This window comes from Rhinatrema bivittatum, chromosome 8 (assembly GCF_901001135.1).
Source record: "Rhinatrema bivittatum chromosome 8, aRhiBiv1.1, whole genome shotgun sequence".
NCBI lineage: Eukaryota > Metazoa > Chordata > Amphibia > Gymnophiona > Rhinatrematidae > Rhinatrema > Rhinatrema bivittatum.
This window is the reverse complement of record NC_042622.1, coordinates 116,136,937-116,158,545: the sequence shown is the minus strand read 5'-3', so window position 1 is coordinate 116,158,545 and position 21,609 is coordinate 116,136,937. Positions and strand designations below refer to the sequence as shown.

Below are 21,609 nucleotides of genomic sequence, written 5' to 3'. Positions count from 1 at the left end.
AATTGTGTTGGTATAAGCAGTGATTCTTGCTCTTTTACAGACTAGGACATCATTCCACTGGAGAAAATTTCATAAATAATCAAAGATAAAATTGCAGAATAACCTAAGGGGAGAAGCTTTGACAGCCCTGTGTCCACAATGGCAAAATTTTGCAGTAGCAAGATACTTATTGTGCCTTTGTGAATTAAATTGAACAAACAAGGATGTGGTCACCCCGAGGGTATTGAGAATATGTTTAGTAAATGATATTTAATTATTGAATTATTGTATGCAATTGACCTCTGCTATGCTATGATCATACCCATCCAATAAAGATCATGTTTTTGAATAATGATCTAAAAGACTTGTCTCTTACTTGTTCGGTTGGTAAAACTGGGAAGAAGGAGGTGGTATAGGTAAGTATAGGTAGGTGAGAGGAGGTAGATTACACCTGAGATGGTTGAAAATTATTTGGTTTTGTCTGCAAGTCTGACTACATATTTTGACGTTGGTACTACCTTCACAGCTAATTCCCTTCATAAAAACTGATAATACCAGATGTAGAAAGACTTACAACAACCACATTCAGTATTGTTAAGCATATCAGTATATAAAAACCACATGCCTTAATGACAATATGAAGATATTTATGTTATCCTTTACATTTTAAAAGACTGTAATTTGTAAATCCCTTATTATTGGAGAGGGAAAAGCACATATGTTCATTGAAACTGTTATGTAAGGGTGGTTTTAGTGTGCCCATGGGCCTCAGCCCGACCCCGGCCATCCAGGGCCGAACCAAGGGTTGACTGTGGCTCCGCATGGCTGGACACTCTACCCTCTGCCAAGCCGGCAAGCTCCCGTGGCCAAACATCCAAGGATGTTGGAAGGTGAATGGTCCTCCGACCATTCCGGGCCCTTTCGGACCTGCTGCGAGCAGCATGGAGCAGCAGGCCTGGCCTGAGGTTGAGGGCAGACGGGCCTTGACATGGAAACACTGTAGTTGATGCAACGGCATCACATGGCACGAAGACACTTGGCAGAAGACGTGACATCAGGGCTGTGAATACAAGACACCAGGATCGATGCGGACGGCATCGCAGATGAGACACTTGACGAGGTTGATGCAGACGGCATCCAAGATGAGGATTCATGGCTGGGATGATGCGAGCAGCATCAAAGGCAAGACACATGGCTGGATAAAGCAGACGAAGACACTTGGCATCAAGGCAAGACACAAGGCATGGACATTGGCACTGTCTCTCAGGGCGCCCTACTCAGGCCACCCGCCGGACTGAGTCGCGGACCACCCTGTCCGTTACGCGCCCTACACAGCCCCAAGGCTGGTCGCGGACCATGACGGAAGCGGGACAGCACAGGAACACACAGCAGGCTTCACGGCTCAGGAGCACAGGACAACCGTCCACCGGCAGCCTAGTCCACCCAGGAACTACATCTGGGGAACCCCCGGCCTACCGGTACCAGAAGGCTCCAGAGTGAGGACGAGGCGGAGTGAAGGCAGGAACATCAGGAAGGCAGGAACACCAGGACGAAGGCGAGGAAACCTGGACATGGACCTCAGGCGAAGACATGGAACGACGAGATCAAGGTGCGGAGCTCCGGAAGAAGACCTTACATGGGCCCTGGCAGGCAGGAGCCTCCAGGGTGAAGACTGAACACGATGCAAGGCAGAATGAGCGAAGCAGCCCTATATAGGGCTCAGGCAGGAAACAGTCATTAGGTGGGGCTTCAGACACTTCCTGTGTCTGGCCCTTTAAATCTTGTAGAGAGACGCGGCCGCGCGTCTAAGCAGGAGCAGAGCAGGGCTGAGCAGGACCCTGGACAGCGGTCTGCACAGCGTCTGCACGTAGCAGCGTCAGAGAAGCAGGAAGAAGCCAGAGAGGCGGAGCCAGGCGTCAGCAGCGGCTCCAGCCGCTGTGGGAGGCCCCGAGGGCGGCTCCTGCCGCCACTCGAGCCCGGGGCTGCGGCCTAAACGTCGCGAAGATTCTAATGACGTCGGGGGCGTCCCAGGCCCCGAAGACAGCCGCGGATCCGACCGCGGAGATGGAGGAGAAAGCAGGCGGCCTCCGGGCCGCGAAAGCAGGCAGGACCGCGGCTCTGGCCGCATACAGGGCCCGACGGCGGCGTCCTGCCGCGTCGGGAGAAAGGCAGCATGCGGTGAGTCCGTGCCTGCTCGCGGGGGGACCCGCGGGCAGGGCTGAATCATAACAGAAACATACAAATTATAAAACTGAAAAACACTCTACAAGTCTGAAATACATATAAAACATTCCAAAATTCCGTGGACAACCTGGAACATAAAATTATATTGTTTTACATGAAAATGCACACAGATTTCCTCAGAAATCTGTGTAATTAAAAGCCAAGAAACAAGTTGTAGGTGAAATATTTTGGACTAATGTAATACATCTGTGACAAGCTTCCAAACGTTACCCTTCATTCATTTGTGTATTAAAATCATCACAAATGTATTAAGTTAGTCTAATAAAAAAGTATCACCTACAACTTGTTTCTTGACCATTAATTCCACATATCTAAGTGTATCTATATGGCAACCACAATTCTTTGCTCAGAATTCTGCAACTTTTTTGCTGCCTGCTTTCTAAACAGTTTACAGTTTTTGGCTTAGATCAAATACAACTAAATTAAAAAAGGGTGAACCAGATATAAACTGACAAAATATTAAAAATAAACAAAGCTATGAGAGAAGTATATCAGGATATGCTGCTAACTTGAGCTGTGGCCAGAAATGTGCTAACAACTCCTTATTGGGAGAGGGAGCCTCTCGTTTGCTATGTTCTACTGAATGGGAGACAATGACTCCTTAAGGAATTACACAAAGTATGCCTCCTGCACTATGGCTCAGAATCAAAAATCTATACCACTTTACTCACATGTAATACAAGGTTTCATTTGGTAGATAAACAAATTTACCAATAAGCATGTAAAATGAATTTCAAATAAATACCAATCATAAATACATAACTTATTTAAATGAACTACAAAATATAAGAAAAACACTACCTCTTTGGGAAAATAAAATGGTTAAAAACAAAGAATAAGCACTTATTAAAAAGCATAAATATATACTGAAAAAAAAAGACTGACAAAAAATTACCTCCATTAAACTTGCATGTATTCCTATGAGGTATGGCATCGGAGCACTATGAAGGAAAAAAAGCAAAACAATCAAATTTCATTTTTGAATGTCAGAAATGTTTCAAATAAAATGTTAATGCATAAATGTAGATTTTCTTTCAAAGAGCTTATATAAATAATGATACCATTAAAGTCATTAGTAATTTCCTTAATAGCAACAAGTTTTATACCAGAAGCATCAGAGTCAAGTCCCTTAAATACCTGTATTCCTCCCTTAGATTTATGCTTACAAAAATGTAGAATATAGGGTATGTAATTCAGTTCAATTCATTAGCAATACTTTAAAAAGTCTGCTTCTTCTTATACAAAAATTGATTTTCTATATTAGCAATATTTTCTTTCTAATTCTGAGCACTTTATTAGAATTTTAATTTTATACCTGAAATGCGGGCCATTTTTCAAGAACGTATTCATTTGGGTCAAATACCTTTCTTTTCACATTTTTCAAGAAAATTACTCTGTATTCCTCAATTAGATTTCTAACAATATTTCATCTCTTATGATCGTAGTCAAGCAGACTCCTTTCATCGCTACAAAATGAAATTGCTGTTTTTAATCCTGATAATGAAATAACTTTAAAATAAGAAGATCTTTACCTTTATATTTCCATGGGTTAGCAAAAATCTACATATAAAATGATAACTGCGACCATATATGTGCACATGGGCGTGCTAGCGAACATATGCTGAAATTTTAAATTATGCACACAGCTGTGCATGTATGATTTAAAATACGCTTACTGCATGTATGTGTACTCTTAATTTTAAGACATTACTCGCGTAAACGTACTTTGTGAATCTTCCTTGGGACTTTGGCAGCTTTAAAACATGCTCGCGTGAAGGATATTCCCAGTTTTACCAATAAGCTCACCAGCATGCCCAGTCTGTCTTGAGGTCATCCTCTGGTTTTTCAGCTTGCATTCCCCCCAATAGACCCAGACCCCTCACCTAATCATATTAGGCCTTAACATAGATTTATGCAGACTTACACCTCATCCTGAGGAGAAGTATACATGCGCGGCTAACAGCCTGCTGTGCGCTGCAGCCAGGGGCTTGAAAATACAGATTTATACATATAACTGTTGATTATACAATCCTATTACCTTATCTACTAAAGTCATTAGCTCTCTTTCATATATATCCCATAGTCATGAAGAGGCTGATTTAAAAAAATGCTGCTCGCACAAAAATGCCCACATATATGGGTATGTGGGCCATGTATGAGCAATATGGATTTTAAAAAGTCACAAAGTATGCCTGTACATGTGTATGTGTGCATATCAAAAATAAGAGGGTGTAAAAGGGACAGGGAATGGGAGGAGCATGGGCATTCCAGGGTGAGACGAACTGTTAGTTCAATGTGTAATTCCATATTTTAAAACCAGAGACCACAGCGCATGTCAGCTTCTTATCCATGTGTCTTTACTGCTGCTACCAATGGGGTAGATTTTCCACATAAACTCGCCACGTCCATGTGCGCATGCTTCAAGTCACGTGCATGGTGGAAAATCCGTGGGCCACACACATTGGCACTGGATTTTATAATCCGCCCGTGTATGTATGGGCGGCGACTCAAGGGGGGGATTTTTGCAATTTCTGAACGGCGACGCTCCCTAGTTCCCTCCTAGTCTGCTCCAATTAAGGAGCGGACTGGGAGGGAACTTTCCTACCCCCCTACCTAATCTCCTTCCCCTTGCCCCTCTCCTCCCCACTCCCTAAACCCTACCTTTTTTCTTTTTTACTTCTTTTTTTGCAACTTCCTTCAGCTGAAGTAAGTTGTGAGAACCGTCAGCCGGCCAGCGAGCTGCTGTACTTTGGACATTGAAGTGTGGGCCCTTGGTCGCTGTAAGAGATGACTCCTCCCACAGGGCCCTGCCCTGTGGGGACTTGCAGCAATAGGCTAGCTCTAGGCAGAGATGGACACAAAGATATATCTTTATTGTACTGCAACGTAGATGGTAACCCGAAGATCGGGTGCAGATCCCAGCTAGGAGAGGAGAGCCAGATGATACTGTTCCGTCTGTATATAGACGAGTGGAATGGCAGTTCCACAGTCTTACCAGGCCCGCTGTGCAGCGTGCTCTGGAGTCTAAGGAGAGAGAGATGAGACACAGAAAAGACAGAACTGATGCGGCAGTACTTACTCTGATGCTGGTAGTTGTAGTAGGAGAGAGCCCCGAGGAGCAGAGGTCTCGGCCATGCAAGGCCCTGAGGAGCGAGTACCTGGGTGTCCTTGTTGGTAGCAGATACCCCCAGAGGGTAGAGAGGAGTGAGGCAAGGCCCCCGAGGAGCGGGAGCCTTAGGCATCCTTGTTGGTAGCAGGTTACCCCGGAGGGTAAAGAGGAGCGAGGCAAGGCTCCCGAGGAGCGGGTACCTAAGTCGTCCTGGAATGAGCATAAACAGAGCGGGAGCATCTGGTAGCAAGGAGAGATCAGCATGGAGGATTCCTTGCTAACTCATAGCTGGAATTGTGAATTGGGTTTAAATGTCCTGAGCTTGTGACTTCATACAGTGGGGAAGCCCCCGAGGTTCCTGCATGGCACATGTAAAGGACGGGGCTGCACGCGCGCGTGCCCTCGGTAATCCCAGGAGAAAAATGGCAAACACAATCGCCTATGCCGGACTGGAGACACCAGAGGGGTCGGCATAGAGAGGAGGAGGCAGCCATCTTCCCAAGATGAATGCAGTTAGGCAGAAGAAAGGTAAGCAACAGAGGGCGCAGCCGACTGCAACAGATGGGCGCAACACGAGCAAGGCTCCGGGACAGCTAACAATGGCGCTGTCTGGCCCACCCCCGCCCAAACACCTCCCCCGGCTCACCCCTTGCAGGAAGCCCGGCACTTGTGCGCGTAACGGCCTTTACATGTGTGGCTGGGCCTTGTGGAAAATTGGCTTGGTGCGCACAAGGCCCGGCCACACACGAAAAGGCCGGAATTTACACGTGCAGCTGGTGGAAAATCTACCCGAATGAGTAGCAAGTCTATAGATCTCAAGTTTTATGGCTTTCAGGACAGGGTGAAGGTTCTGAGTCAACTATAGGGTATACAGGATAAAGAACCAGAGGGGTCTTGAATACCTTGATACTAAGTGGGCAAACTGGTGTACTAGTTGAAAAAATGGGTTGTCCCTTGCACAAGCATGTTTTAAAATCCACCTACATACACATGTAAAAGCAAGGCAAAGTCCTAGGAAACAAATGCAAAGATTGCTTTCTAGAGCAATCTCTTAAGATTAGGTGCATACTTACATGGGTGACGTGTAATTTAAAGCATACACGCGTGAGCAGCGTATCTCCACTCGCGCTTCAATATGCGCGTGTACGGGTACACATCCACATTTTAAAATTAGCCTGCAACTCTCTTTCATATGCTCTAAGTGCCTAATAAGGGTCCCTTGTTTCATCCTTTAAGGCTTTGTCTGATATGAGATAAGCTGGATAGCAATGAGCAACTTCAGCGTTGTGATGACTATGGCCTCATGAAATAAGGAGTATTGTGCAAGCCCTGAACTTGATGAATCACTTTAAGGTACAAAGCTAAATCATTGATTGACAGTCCATAAGTGATTTGGACCTGTGGGTTTGAGGACTGATATACAAAACACAGATGTTTTTAGAGGAGGAAAGTACATAGCTTTATATAGAAAAGTCATTATCTCATTTTCTTTTGGGAATTTTCACCCCTGATGAAGTCTTAAGGGACTCTTTTTGGGTACACAGAAGTATATATGGAAGAGAGTTAGTTACTATGGGATGTATAATATATGAAAAAGCTAATGACTATAGTAGATGAGATAATAGGATTGTATAATCAAATCTATAGCAAATGAGCAGTCAAGATTGTACAGTAAAATAAAAATTAATATGTGAATATTGTTGAGGAGTGGTGGAATGGAATATCATGATTAGCTAAAGGTCACCTGTTGGTATGGGTGATTCCTTTCTGCCTGAGTGCAGTGTTTAGTATGAATGTTCCACTGCTCCTCTTTTCCTCCTTATATATTAATAAAAATAAATTGGATAATCAAAATGTGCTTGCTATATGTTAGGTATTGCTATTGATATTATTACTTCAAGTGGTCTCAGAAAGGGATATGTATTTATTTCAATCTGTCTAAAATAAACATTTTTGTACAACAAATAATCTTGACTAAAATATCATCATTCAACTATAGTGTTGTAATGGTAAGGATAGCTGAGAACTCTCTGTATGGTTTATGTTACAACCAAGTTCAATGATGTCATTATAGACTCAGAGTAATATACTTTGAAGAAATATGTACGTCTACAAAGGAAGAAAAGATAATATAATGTAGAGAAAATTAAAACTGAACATGTGCTACTTCTTGTGAAAAATATGTGGCATATAGATTCTACTGTGCATATTTAACTTTGCTCCTAATGGTCACTTTCCAGTGACAAGAAAATACCTACATTGTTTTTTAAGGTGTACGCCACTAGTCTGGCTGCAAGCTGCACAAATGCTCCTGCCTCACTGTGTGACTGGCTATGCTGCCCAAGTCTTCTTCAGTACACACTGAAATGAACATGTTTCCAATTAAGTAGCTTCAAGAACACAACAGCTTCAATATCAAAAACACAAAGTCTGAACCCCTGGCAGGAAGTTTTAGGACTACATGTCTCATAGTGTGAAATCTTGGCTAGTATAATGAAAGGAAGCAGGAAGGATGTAGCATTCTAGAAAGCCATTTATTAATGTGTCCAGAAATGCAGATTGTCACACAAAAGTATATAAAAACTCGGATACATAAAATTTAATTAACGGTATCATGTCGATCTTTCAATTTTCCACAGTTAATCAAAAAGTAGACAAGAAAGAATAATGTGTTTAATTAGAATGTCAGAACTGGTGAAATCAACTGCAGGCAAATGAGGATTTTAAGATCTTTTATACAGCTAAGTAACATAACAGGCATAATCGGGTGAACTGGTAAGAACGATGCAATTATCCTATATACCAACCCATGTTCAGTTGCAATCGACGAAAAGAAATGTTCAACTTGAAAAAAAATTTAGAGTAATATGTATACTCTTCCTCAGTTTTCTTTTCTAATTTCTTTGGAAATTGGTATAATATTAAACAGTTTTATGTTCATGATACAAATTATACTGGAAATTCACACCTGTTTAAATCCAACAAAAAAAAAAAAAGAAGAGTACCCTCAAAAAATTAATAACTACACTGTAGAAAGTAATACACAATGGGCTAGATTTTAAAAGCCCTGAACGCAAAGCCCCGGGACACGCGTAAGTCCCGGGACTTCGTAAAAAGGACGGGAGGGGGCATGTCCGGGGGGCGGTCCGGGGCGGGTCCGGGGGCATGCAACGGTTCGGGGTGGGTCGGAAGGGCGGTCCCGAGTCCCCTGGCACTGCGGCCTGTGCCGGGGGATGCTGAGGCGGCGCGCACAAGTTACGCCTGCTTCAAGCAGGCGTAACTTGCACAACAAAGGTGGGGGGGATTTAGGTAGGGCTGGGGGGTGGGTTAGATAGGGGAAGGGAGGGGAAGGTGGGCGGACGCGGAGGGAACGGAGGCAGGCTGCGCAGCTCGGCGTACTTTTTAAAGATCTACCTCAATGGATACAATCAATTGTTTTTATCTTGCATGTTTTATAAAATGTAGATGGGATCATTTAAAGTTAACAGCGATAGATACAATGGATTAAATGTGGGCTCCGACTGTACCCTGACTTATCAGTAACAAATCAAACATTCAGGAAAAATTATATAATCTAATGAAAATTGTGATGCAGTACGACCTGGCCCGGGGCAGAAACAGCTGAGACACAGCCGAGCAGAAGCTAGTGGTACCAAACTTAGCCACCGGAGGGCGCTGAGGAAGGTAGCAAAGACTACACTTCCCAGGTTCCCCGAACCAACACCTGACCCCTGGCTGGAGCCTGAGCAGGAACAGGTGGAGGAAACTGGGACTGATCCCTATGACTCAGCAGAATCTATGGAGGCTGAGGAAGAGGGCGTGCCCCCGTGGTGGACCTGGCCACAAAAGCCCGGCTCCTCAGAGTCTCTGGAGGAGGAGATGGAGGTAAGCTGGGGAGAGGAAAGCTCCAGCTGTTCCTCTATGGAGGTGGAATAACCAGGAGGTTGGGGGATGGTAAATCCTGTATTGCTGTATGGATGTATGAGACAGGCGGGAAGGGAATTGTGTTTTAAATGCTGTGTACCCTGGGGCTTGTAAGGACAACCCCACATTAATATAAGGCTGCAGCCGCTGAGCTACAGCACCACATTAAACTCCTTATTGATTAAGATCCTTTTTCTGTGTACTGCTTGGGAGTGCCAGGACTGGGCCTGGCACTCTGACTAGAGGCTGTGAGGAGTCCATAGCAGCGCTATGCCTGAGCTGTGCAAGGGGACAAGACGTGTCATAGGAGCGAAGCCAGAGGCCTGAAGCCCAGCAAAGCCCCACAGCATGCTGAGCGGAGGGACCTGATCGTGACAAATGGTGGCAGCAGTGGGATCCTTGAAACTCGCTGACTGGAGGGCAGACCCAGCGGTCAACTACCTGTGCTTCTACTGACCTAGTGAAGGTAAAGGTGAAGGAGGGCGTCGGGGCAGGATTGCTCACTGAAGCCGGGGAGAAAACAGAAAAAAAAAAAAAAAGGAGAAAAAAAAAAAAAGTCTTGCCACTTTAGTTTCTGGTAAGCGTCCAGAGCTAAGGGGTGGGACCCGAGGAGAAGTACGACTCTGCGAGAGCCGAAGGGGGCTGGTGTTGTACGGCCACACTTGGTGTTTTTTCGTGTTGTTTCCAGGCATGGCGTCCGAGGAAGTGCTAAAATGGATGGCAACCCAGATGCAGCAGCAGCAAGAGGCCATGCAGCACATGATTCAGCGCATGATGGATCACCAGCAGCAGCAACAACTCCCGTTGATCCAGATGTTGGAGGAGCAGCGCAAGGTCACCCAGCTCTGGGCCGCCCAGCAGGCTACTGGAACAGCAGGTACCCCACACCCGATGACTGGGACTGGCGGAGTAGGCCGGATGGACCTCATGCACGGTATCCACCTAGAGAAGATGGGTCCAGGGGATGACCCTGAGGCCTTCCTGGTAACGTTTGAACGGGTGGCTAGTGTGGCTGGTTGGCCCAGAGAACAATGGTCTGCCCGGTTGGCCCCTTGTTTAACAGGCGAGGCCCAAGCCGCCTATAGGGCTTTGGCCCCGGAGCAGGCCATGAACTATACCTTGCTGAAGACAGCCATCTTGGACCGACTGGGTATAACCCAGGATTGGTATCGGCGCCAATTCAGGGAAACCTGGTTACAGCCGAAAGACAGACCTCGGGCCCTGGCCCAGCATTTGAAGGACCTCGCATATAGATGGCTAGAACCCGAAGGGAAAACGGTGACTAAGCTCATGGAGCTGATAGTGCTAGAACAGTATATAGGAGCACTACCACCTCCAATGAGGAGCTGGGTGATTCGCCAAGGAGCAAGTGGGCTCGAGAGAGCGATAGTGAATACAGAGAGATACTTGGAGGCAGAAGCAGCTATGGGAGGTGGCGCATCCTCCAACAAAGAGAAAGGGTCTAAAGGACCAGGTCTGAGCAAGGCAGGTAGTCAAGGGGTTGCAAGGAATCAGAGAGGTCCCTTACAGGTGCTCGGTGGAAGGGGTGGACCGCAGGAAGAGACAGGCCCAGGACGGGAGGCGGGGGTAAGGCCGGCCTCAGGGCGATGTTTCCATTGTGGGGGAGCTGGGCACTTCAAAAGGGAGTGTCCACGCTTAGCTACCGCATATGCCCACCCACCGGAGCGAAGGGAGGAAGCAGTATCCAGAGACCCGAATCCCTACTTTCAGCAGGTTCAGGTTAATGGTCAGCCAGTGCAGGCCTTAATAGACACTGGCACTAATCAGGCGCTGCTCTCTAAGAAACTGGCTGTGGCTTTGGGACTCAAGATGCCCCAAGCCCAAAAAGGGGAGGTGGTGATACGATGTGTACATGGTACGGCCGTTAGGTACCCGGTACATGAGGTACTGGTACGTTGGAGAACCCATGAGGACATCGTAGAGATAGCCATAGTGGAAGGATTGCCGGTGCCCCTCATTTTGGGGAGAGAGTGGAGGCACCTCGCGGAGGTGTTGGCGGGCAGGCAAACTTTGATAACCACAAGAGCCCAAGCCCAGACACAAGAGGTACGTGAGCATGAACCCCCTCTAGGAGAGATTTTTCCCTTTGAGGAGGGGGAGGTGGTGGAAACTCCCGGGGTTAGTCGTAAGCCCCGAGCGGAGAGAAAGAGGGAGAAGAGGAGACAGACTGGCCCAGAGGAAGGTGAGGACGCGGGGTCCACTAAAGAAATGATAGGCTCCCTGCTAGCACAGTTCCCAGAGTTTAAAGAGGAGCAGGTTAAGGACCCAGCCTTGAAGGTGGCCTGGGAAAAGGCTAAAGTATCTATACAACAGCTTGCTAATAAAGAGGCTATGATATACCCCTACTTTATGGTCCAGAAGGGATTACTTTACAGGGTAGAAGAAGGACTGCAGGGACAGGGACCGCATAAACAACTGTTAGTGCCCCTACGGTTTCAACCCGAAGTCATGTCACTGGCGCATGACCATCCCCTGGCCGGGCACTTAGGCCTGCATAGCACCTTAGCCCGTGTCAAGCGGCGATTCTTCTGGCCAGGTATTTACAGCACAGTTAAGAAGTTTTGCAGCTCGTGCCCCAACTGTCAGTTGGTCGCCCCAAGGGCCCCCCCTAAGGCACCCCTGGTACCCGTGCCGGTAGTACATGAACCAATGGATCGGGTAGCGGTAGACATCATTGGACCGATAGAAAAAAGTAAACGCGGTCATCAGTATATTCTCGTGGTATTAGACTACGCGACCAGATTTCCGTGGGCCGTCCCTTTGAGGTCTACTGGGGCAAGGGTGGTAGCCCCGGAGTTGATAAGGATATTTTGCCAGTTCGGCTTTCCACGTGAACTACTGACAGACAGGGGTACCAATTTTATGTCCCGGGAATTAGCAGGCCTATGGGCCCAGTTCGGCATTAAACATATACGAACCTCAGCGTACCACCCCCAGACTGATGGGTTAGTGGAGCACTATAATCAAACCCTGAAGTCCATGATGCGCAGTTGTCTAGAAAAAGATGCTAGTAATTGGGATCGCCTCATCCCATTCTTGTTGTTTGCCTCCAGGGAGGTGCCCCAAGCTTCCACAGGGTTCTCACCTTTTGAACTTATTTTTGGGAGACAACCCCGGGGTCTGCTCGATGTCATACACGAGCAGTGGACAGGGGCTGAGGCGGAACCTCAGGACATCATAAGTTACATTGGGGGTATTAGGCAGCATGCTGAGACTGCCCTGGGTTTGGCCAAGGAAAATCTCGAGCAGGCTCAAGAAAGGCAGAAGACCTACTACGACCGCGGGGCTAGGGACCGGGAATTTCAAGAGGGGGATCAGGTCTTAATATTGGTGCCTACGTCCCCTAACAAACTTTTGGCCAAGTGGAAGGGCCCAGGGACAATTTTAAGGCGCCTGGGGCCCCTAAATTATCAAGTCAAGGTAGGACTTAAGCGACCCCAGGTGTACCACGTCAATTTGCTGAAACCTTGGGTAGAGAAGCAAAGTATGTCCGCGGATACGATATCCGAGGAAGAGGTGGATTTAGGTCCACAAGTAAGGGAACTTAGTAAAAAAGACGAGGTCCAGATAGGAGAGGAGCTAACTCCCAGGCAAAGAGCCCAAATACAGGAGATAGTTGAACAGGCCAAAGACGTGTTCTCCCTGTTGCCAGGACGAACCACGCTAATCACGCATGAGATAACAACACCGCCAGGACAGGTGGTTAGGAGGAGGCCCTATCGCCTCCCTGAAGCCATGCAGGAGGTTAGAAGGCAGGTTGAGAAGATGTTGCAACTGGGGGTCATCGAAGAGTCCAGTAGCGCCTGGTGTAGCCCCATTGTCCTTGTGCCTAAGCCAGATGGAACTTTACGTTTCTGTATAGATTTCCGGTTGGTTAACGCGATATCCACTTTTGATGCCTACCCCATGCCACGAGTTGACGAACTAGTAGAGAGGCTGGGACGGGCTCAGTATTTAACCACCCTGGACCTGACCAAGGGATATTGGCAGATTCCCTTGGCCAAATCCTCGCGAGAGAAAACAGCGTTTGCTACCCCAGCAGGGCTGTTTCAGTTCATGCGTATGCCGTTTGGACTGCAAGGAGCTGCGGCTTCTTGTCAGCGCCTCCTAAACCTGGTGTTACGCCCCCATATAGCATATACAGCGGCCTATATGGACGACGTCATTATATACTCCACTGAGTGGGAATCTCATCTAAAAAGGGTTACAGCGGTACTGCAGTCGCTTAGGGATGCGGGGTTGACGGCCAACCCGGCTAAATGTAGGATTGCCCAACGAGAGGTTAAATACCTAGGACATCTGGTGGGGCGAGGGGTGGTGAAACCCTTGAGGATAAGGTGGAGTGCATTCGGGATTACCCGCTGCCCGAGACCCAGAAGCAGCTCCGAGCCTTTTTAGGGCTCATTGGATATTACAGACGGTTCATACCACACTTTGCAGATCTGGCCACCCCTTTAAATGACATGTTAATGAAGGGGACCCCAAACAAGTTGCGGTGGGGCCCACTGGAGGTAGAGAGGGTGGAGAGACTTAAACGGGCCTTGTGCCGAGATCCCGTGTTGAAGGCGGTTGACTTCACGTTACCATTTCTGTTACAGACGGATGCCTCAGGGTGTGGGTTGGGGGCAGTTCTCTCCCAAGTGGACAAAGGGGAGGAACACCCGGTCTTGTACCTTAGCAGGAGACTTCACCCCCATGAGGAAAAATATGCCACTATTGAGAAAGAATGTCTAGCAGTTAAGTGGGCTGTTGAAACACTAAAATATTGCCTGGCGGGACGCCCCTTTGTGTTAGTGACGGACCATGCACCCTTAAAATGGTTGCACGTCATGAAAGAGTCCAATGCCCGATTAACCAGGTGGTATCTTACCCTCCAAACCTATCGCTTTGAGGTTCGACACAGAGCCGGTAGGGATCATGTTAATGCTGATTTCCTTTCCCGGTTGGGGGAGACGACTGGAACTCGGGTGAGGAGTTCCAGGGTTTTTAAAAGGGGGGGGGGGGGTGTGTGATGCAGTACGACCTGGCCCGGGGAAGAAACAGCTGAGACACAGCCGAGCAGAAGCTAGTGGTACCAAACTTAGCCACCGGAGGGCGCTGAGGAAGGTAGCAAAGACTACACTTCCCAGGTTCCCCGAACCAACACCTGACCCCTGGCTGGAGCCTGAGCAGGAACAGGTGGAGGAAATTGGGACTGATCCCTATGACTCAGCAGAATCTATGGAGGCTGAGGAAGAGGGCGTGCCCCCGTGGTGGACCTGGCCACAAAAGCCCGGCTCCTCAGAGTCTCTGGAGGAGGAGATGGAGGTAAGCTGGGGAGAGGAAAGCTCCAGCTGTTCCTCTATGGAGGTGGAATAACCAGGAGGTTGGGGGATGGTAAATCCTGTATTGCTGTATGGATGTATGAGACAGGCGGGAAGGGAATTGTGTTTTAAATGCTGTGTACCCTGGGGCTTGTAAGGACAACCCCGCATTAATATAAGGCTGCAGCCGCTGAGCTACAGCACCACATTAAACTCCTTATTGATTAAGATCCTTTTTCTGTGTACTGCTTGGGAGTGCCAGGACTGGGCCTGGCACTCTGACTAGAGGCTGTGAGGAGTCCATAGCAGCGCTATGCCTGAGCTGTGCAAGGGGACAAGACGTGTCATAGGAGCGAAGCCAGAGGCCTGAAGCCCAGCAAAGCCCCACAGCATGCTGAGCGGAGGGACCTGATCGTGACAAAATATATGATGTGTAAGCATTTAATTTTCTTTCAGATACACAAGTACGCAGTCAACACTTGGTATGAAGGTAAATTTTTTAGTGCTGTTTTGGCTACAGTCATGGCTGATGCAGTGAAATGTTTTTCATTATCGTTTGATATTTAGTTGCAATAATTGGCTGCAATTTGCAATCCAAAAATACATAAAACAGATATCTTTCAAAGACACAGACCAAGCAGGTATCTTCCAAAATCAGGTCTGTTAGATCCTATTTGGATTTGAATGAGTCCCAAAAACTAAGATATAAAAAAAAATTTCTAAATCCCAATCCATTGATACAAATCTATAGCAATAAGGATCTAAATTAATATAGATCTCAAATTAAATAGGGCTGTGCCTCGATGCTTCCTGTCCATTGATGCATAGAGAACTGACATGATTTTTCGATGCAAGTTCTGATGTCAGCAAATGATGCCACTTTTTCCTTCGATGGAAGTCAGATTGTATTACTCGACCCTGCAGCTTGATTTCAGCTGATGGAGGAGTCTCTGAGAAGCCCCTACTCAACTCATGTCCCAGTAAGGCAGACGATGCTGTGCTGCAGGAGGAGGATCTATTACAGCTTCTGAGAGACTTATGCAGGTCCTCTATGCCAGTGGTTCTCAACCTTTTTCCCATCATGACACAACTGACAGGCCACGCTCACATGTATGACACAATTCACGGTGGAAATAAAAAGTAAAGGTCCGGTAATTATTTTTGTTTAAAATGACAAGGAAAAGATACGCATTCTGGGGAGGATTTTAAAAGGGCTGCGCGCGCCGGCGCGCCTATTTTGCATAGGCCGCCGGTGCGCGTAAAGCCCTGGGACGCGCGTAAGTCCCGGGGCTTCCTGTCGGGGCGTGACAGGGGGTGTCGGGGGGCGTGGCGGGATGACGCGGCGTTTAGGGGCGGGGCGCGACGTTTCGGGGGCGGCGACATGGGCGTGGTTTCAGCCCGGGGGCGTTCCGGGGGCGTGGCCGCAGTCTCAGGAACAACCCCCGGAGCGGGGCAGCCGGCCGACGCGCGCAAAGTTAAGGGGGGGTTTAGATAGGGCCGGGGGGGTGGGTTAGGTAGGGGAAGGTGGGGGGAGGGCGAAGGAAAGTTGCCTCAGAGGCCGCTCCGAAATCGGAGCAGCCTCGGAGGGAACAGGCAGCGCGCGCTGGGTTCGGCGCGCGCAGGTTGCACAAATGTGCACCCCCTTGCACGCGCCGACCCCGGATTTTATAAGATACGCACGGCTACGCGCGTATCTTACAGAATCCAGCGTACTTTTGTTCGCGCCTCCTACGCGAACAAAAGTACGCGCTCGCGCAAGTATTTAAAATCTGCCCCTCTGTCTGAACAGAAACTGCATAAATAGTAAACATCCCACACCAGAACAGCACCAATTTCCAGCACTTAAACAGTAACCACCTTACCTAAGAAAAGGCAACACTGAAAATATTACACCAGGCCTTAAGGCACCAATACATCTCCTATTAGGAAAACGGACCAAGTCAGGCTGCTATAGAGCCCTACACAGAAACTACATGCCAGAAGAATACCTCACCTCAGTCACATGTGCTGACCCTCACCTAACAAGGAATAAAGAGACCAAAACGCATAACTAGAAGCATGCAGAAAAAACTGAATTGGAAATTGCAACAAGCCAGAGTCTCTGTATGCAGTGCAACAAAGGAAAAAAAGAAACATCACCCATCCTTATAAAACAAATCAAGAAATATAAAATCAGTAGCAGTAAAACCATACTAACAAAAAGAACAGATTATTTCAAAACAGCTGATGAGTGGAATATCCAATAATTAAAAACTCATAAAAAATTCTAGATACCAATAAAATATTTCAAAATAGCAGACACAAAGACCAAGTAATGAAAAATAAGGATACAAAATTTTTTTTCCTCTGCATACCTGGGAACATTTGATATCCAGGTCTCCTCAGATTGTTTTGAATTAGCAGAAGGAGGGGTGGTTTGCTTGGAACTTTCTCCTCTCTCTCAGTCACATACCAGCGCGCTCTCTCACACTGGCTCTCAATTACATACCTATACACACATGCTCTCAGTCACTCACATATACACATGCTTTTTCTCTCACTTATATAGGCTCTTAATTACACATTTACACACATGCTGTCTATCTTTTCACGCTTACACACACAGGCTTTCAATCACACACTTACATGCTGTCTTTTTCTCTCACACACAGACTCTCATTCACATGCTTACAAACATGCTCTCTCTCTCTCATTTACACACAGGCTCTCAATCACATACTCACATGCTCCCTCACCTAAACCAGCTCTCAGTCACACACAGACACACATGGTCTCTCTTTCACTCACTTTCACACAGGCTCTCAATCAAATACTCAGATGCTCCCTCACCTAAACCAGCTTTCAATCAGACACAGACACACATGCTCTCTCTCTTACTTATACACACAGGCTCTTAATCATACATACACATGATCTCTCTCACACACAAAGGATCTCAATCATACACACACATACTCTTTCACACAAACAGGTTTTCAATCACAAACTTACACATACAGGTTCCCGATCGTAAACTTACATTCATGCTCTCTCTCTTTCTTACAGGCAGGCTCTCAATCACAGACATACTCTCTTTCACATATACAGGTTCTCAATCATTCACATATATGCTATCTCACTCAAACACATACACACACAGGATCCCAAACACACATGCTTGCTTGCTCATTCACTCGCTCTCCCTCCCCGGAACTAGCAGCAGCCTCCTCCCAACCATAACCTCCTTCATTTTCAGCCCTGGCGGAGCAAGGAGTCCCATTGGCCGCGGGGGTTGATGTTGTTTTTCATTTTTCTGCGCGCCGCGCTGCTCATTCCTCAGGCCGCACCTCTCTTCTGTTCTTCGGGCCGACACTAACCGCACTAGCATGGTCTCTTCTTCCCGTGCACGCACCCGTTGCTCACCACTTCCTCTTCCGGGCCGCGGGGGGAGGGGGGCGGGAAGAAGAGACCATGCCGGTGCCGCTGACTCCACCTGTTCTGACGCATTCTGCCCGAGCTGACAGCATTTTAAGCCCGGGCGGAGGAGGACCGGGGAGCAGCTGGGTCAGCGGGGGACCGGGAAGTGTGGCGACACACACTGGTGTGGCGACACACCGGTTGAGAACCACTGCTCTATGCAGTACACCCTGGAGTGTTGAGAAAGCACAATGGTTTGTCTGGTCATGGTCCAGACTCATGCAATAACATTCTATGATGGAAATCACCACATTTTGAGGAAGCAAAAGGTTTTTCTTTTGTACTTTTGAACATTTCTGTGGTGCTGCGGTGCAGCAAAACAGCTAAAGGTAGGAAAACAGAAGAGAATATTGAAAAATATTTTAAAGGATTTAGAAAAACAATATCTAGAGAGACTGAGTACATGCCTGTGCTGTGCTCAAACAAAAAATGACCCGCACATGCTCAGTAGAGCTCAAAAGTCTACTAGCTATTAAAGACAAGTCCATCCGGTGTTGCTGGATGACATCACCCACATGTAAAGGCTAATTCAGTCTACTTATTGACAGAAAAAAGAGCTACTCATCATAGTTTTATTACTTGAGATGCTAAAAAAAATCCAAAATACTGCAAAATAGATCTGCCATTTCTAGATGAAAAGACAATGAGATGATGTGTCACATCACAATAATATTATAAAGGATATGAGTGCAGCCCACCACACAGTATTAAAAAAAAAGGCAGAGAAATGAAAACTAAAGCAGAAGACTACTGGAAACCATTTTTTATTGTACTGAAAATCAGAAGCTTTACAGCAAGTCACAGCTCAGCATTATTTTCTCACTTGCTCTTTACCACAATCGACTATTAATTAAGCAAACCAGATCACTCTTAACTCTGGCAGCAGCTACAGTAACCCCAAATTTTGACTCCCAGACACAGGGCATGCAGCGACAGGTGAGCTATGGCCCCCGATAATATAGCAGGCTAAAAGGCCATAAAAGTGTACAGCAAAAGCATAATTTAAGTAAAGGTAGTTACTGCATGATCTACAACGTTTACAAGATTTTGAAGGTTACCCGATGAAATGTATTAAGTTTGCCATAAGTGTACTGAGTTAGTCCAATAAAAAGGTATCCACTACAATTTGTTTGGTGACCTTTAATTTTACAGAAGCTGTAGCTAAAAAGTAAAAATAGCTTTCATACCTTGAATGAGGCTACAGTGTAGCTCCAATAAGGTAAGAGTGACATGGAGAAGAAATGTGGATCTTTATTCTGAACTTATGGTTAAATAATACAATATCAATTTGCTTTATAGTGCATGTCTAAAAGAAATCTGCTAGAAGGAAAAAGGCTGAATTGTTTTCCTAATGAGCTTGTCAGAAAAAATAGATTTCAACACTACTTCTAACATGCATTAAATAAAGAAGCCTATCCTTAGAAAATAGAAGCTTAAGAGATCATCTATAATGAAAATTCAGAACATCAAAGGTTGACACTATAACCTCAGAACAAAGTAATAGAGACCAGTAAAGAGAAGGGAGCACGTTTGCAAAATCTCAGGAAGTTCTTAACTATAAAACAGTGGAGTCCACGAGTCTCCTAGCTCAAGAAGTTAACAATACTCATAAGTGAGACAACTAAATCCAACTGTCTCAAAGGATCACAGGAATTTGATTAAGGGTCATAAACACATGGCTCAGTGGTTAATGCTGTAAACTACAAAGCAGGAGACTTGTCTTAAATGCACAGTTCAGGTTCCTGCTCCCTGGCTGGTCAGTTGGAAGCACTGCTAAACAGAACTCAGGGGCTCTAGAGAGAACACAGAGACAAGTACAACAAGGTATAGTGGTTGGTAAATGAGCCATTTTGGAACTAGCTTCTCAGATACATGACACTACCAAAGAATTCAACCTAGAAAAAGGAAAGTATCTGGGATAAAACAAACAAATATTGGTGACAATGTAATGACAGCTCTCTGATGATAGCCAAATGGAAAGGAGGAAAGACAAAAAACATTCAGAAGAAGATAACAAAAAAACCATGGGGGGAGGGGGGCATAAGAACATAGAAAAAGCCATACTGAGTCAGCACAATGATCCATCAAGTCCAGCATCCTGTCTCCAACAGTGGCCAATCCAGGTCATAAGTACCTGGTAGGATCTCAAAGAATAGGTCCAATCCTTCTTGCCCATAACTGGGATGAGCAGTGGTTTCTTCAAGTCTATACAGAGGAGCTGAGCCATACTCATATAGGGGTGGGGAGGCCACAAATGGGATGGTGATCCACCTCCAGATTTCAGGGGTATGGCTCAAATAAAGAGGTTGGAGGTTGAAGGGTGGACTGGCAACCACAAATATAAGTGCTGGCCAACCTGTCCATCTACCAGCCTCTTCTTTGACCATTTTTTAATGAAGATTCTACCTCCCTTGCACTGCTTCAGAATGGTCCCTTTGAATGTTAATAACTACATTGTTGACTGGATTTGAAGGTAAGACAGGTGGGGCTTGTAGTATCCAGACGAGGTAGGGCACGCAGGGTCTGGTTTCAGTCTGCTGCTGTGGTCTTTCTATTTTACTGGGCTTGGGCCCTCATTGGGTGAATCCCTCCCATCATCTATGCTTATTCAATATGTGGAGTTTTGTGTGCTGTTGAGTGAGGGTATGGACACACCTCAACAGCTCTTGTGCTCGCATAGTCTTCTGGAACCGGAAGCCTCTAGGATTGTTGTGAGTGGACTCATGTCGGGGAGAGTGTGAGCTTGGACATGCATCTGGAATGGGGCCTTCACTGTTTCAGGCCTTTCGGAGTTGGAGGGGGCCTTTAGGGCTGTCCAGCTGATGTCTGTCAGGTAACAAGTTTAAAAAAGAAAAAGGAAGAGGAATTTTTCTTTTGCTATTGTTGCAGGCAGATGAGCCAGTGTTTTGTTTCTTCCTTCTTCTTTGAGGAATCCATGGTGGTGTGGTATGGCAGCATCTTGGTTTTTGGGGCCTCCCTTTTCCAGTGTCATGTTACTTGTGAAGGCAGCATGGGTGGGTCACTTGTCTGCCCTTGCTCCCAATCCAGCAGTCCAAGCAGTCTAGGTGGTGCTAATTGGTAGACTTGAGAGCTAGCATATGTCTACCCTCTTTAGGCAGGTTTGAGAGTTGGTAGAAGCAGTCCCTGTCCACAAATAAGTTTGAGTGTGCGTGGTATATGCAGGAAAGATGAAAAAGGTACACCTTGCCCCTTACAGGTGATGAACATTAGCTCTTGGAAGATTGATTTTGTGGGCCCACATATCAAATATAAATATATAATTTTGTTTATCTAAAAATGCAGGGAAAGAGGTTGTTGGGGGCCTGGGATATCAGTTACATTGACTGAGCTCAAAGGAGTTAAGGGTAGTGACCAGAATCGTGAGATGCAAAGGCAGCCATCTCAGCTATTGGTGGTGACATCCAGTTGGGTCTAGGAAGTATTGCTGTACTTGATGGAGGCTGATGGGGGCAGTTGCCCCCTACTCTTCTGCTGAAAGCTGTAGCAGTGTGTACTGAGGCAAAGTGTGGAGGATATGGCCATCTTAAGAAAATTCAGACATCTCTGATGTTT

General features: G+C 46.6%; 1 protein-coding gene across 4 annotated transcripts in view; it reads right to left on the bottom strand.

The window, feature by feature from the left end:
• The window catches only part of DENND1A (DENN domain containing 1A), a 1,620,172-nt gene that overhangs the window by 708,328 nt on the left and 890,235 nt on the right, over positions 1–21,609 (bottom strand). For all 4 annotated transcript variants that reach the window (XM_029611167.1, XM_029611164.1, XM_029611165.1 and 1 more), the window contains one exon: positions 3,119–3,164. In XM_029611167.1, the coding sequence (XP_029467027.1) occupies positions 3,119–3,164 (46 nt within the window). The remainder of the gene's footprint in view (positions 1–3,118; positions 3,165–21,609) is intronic.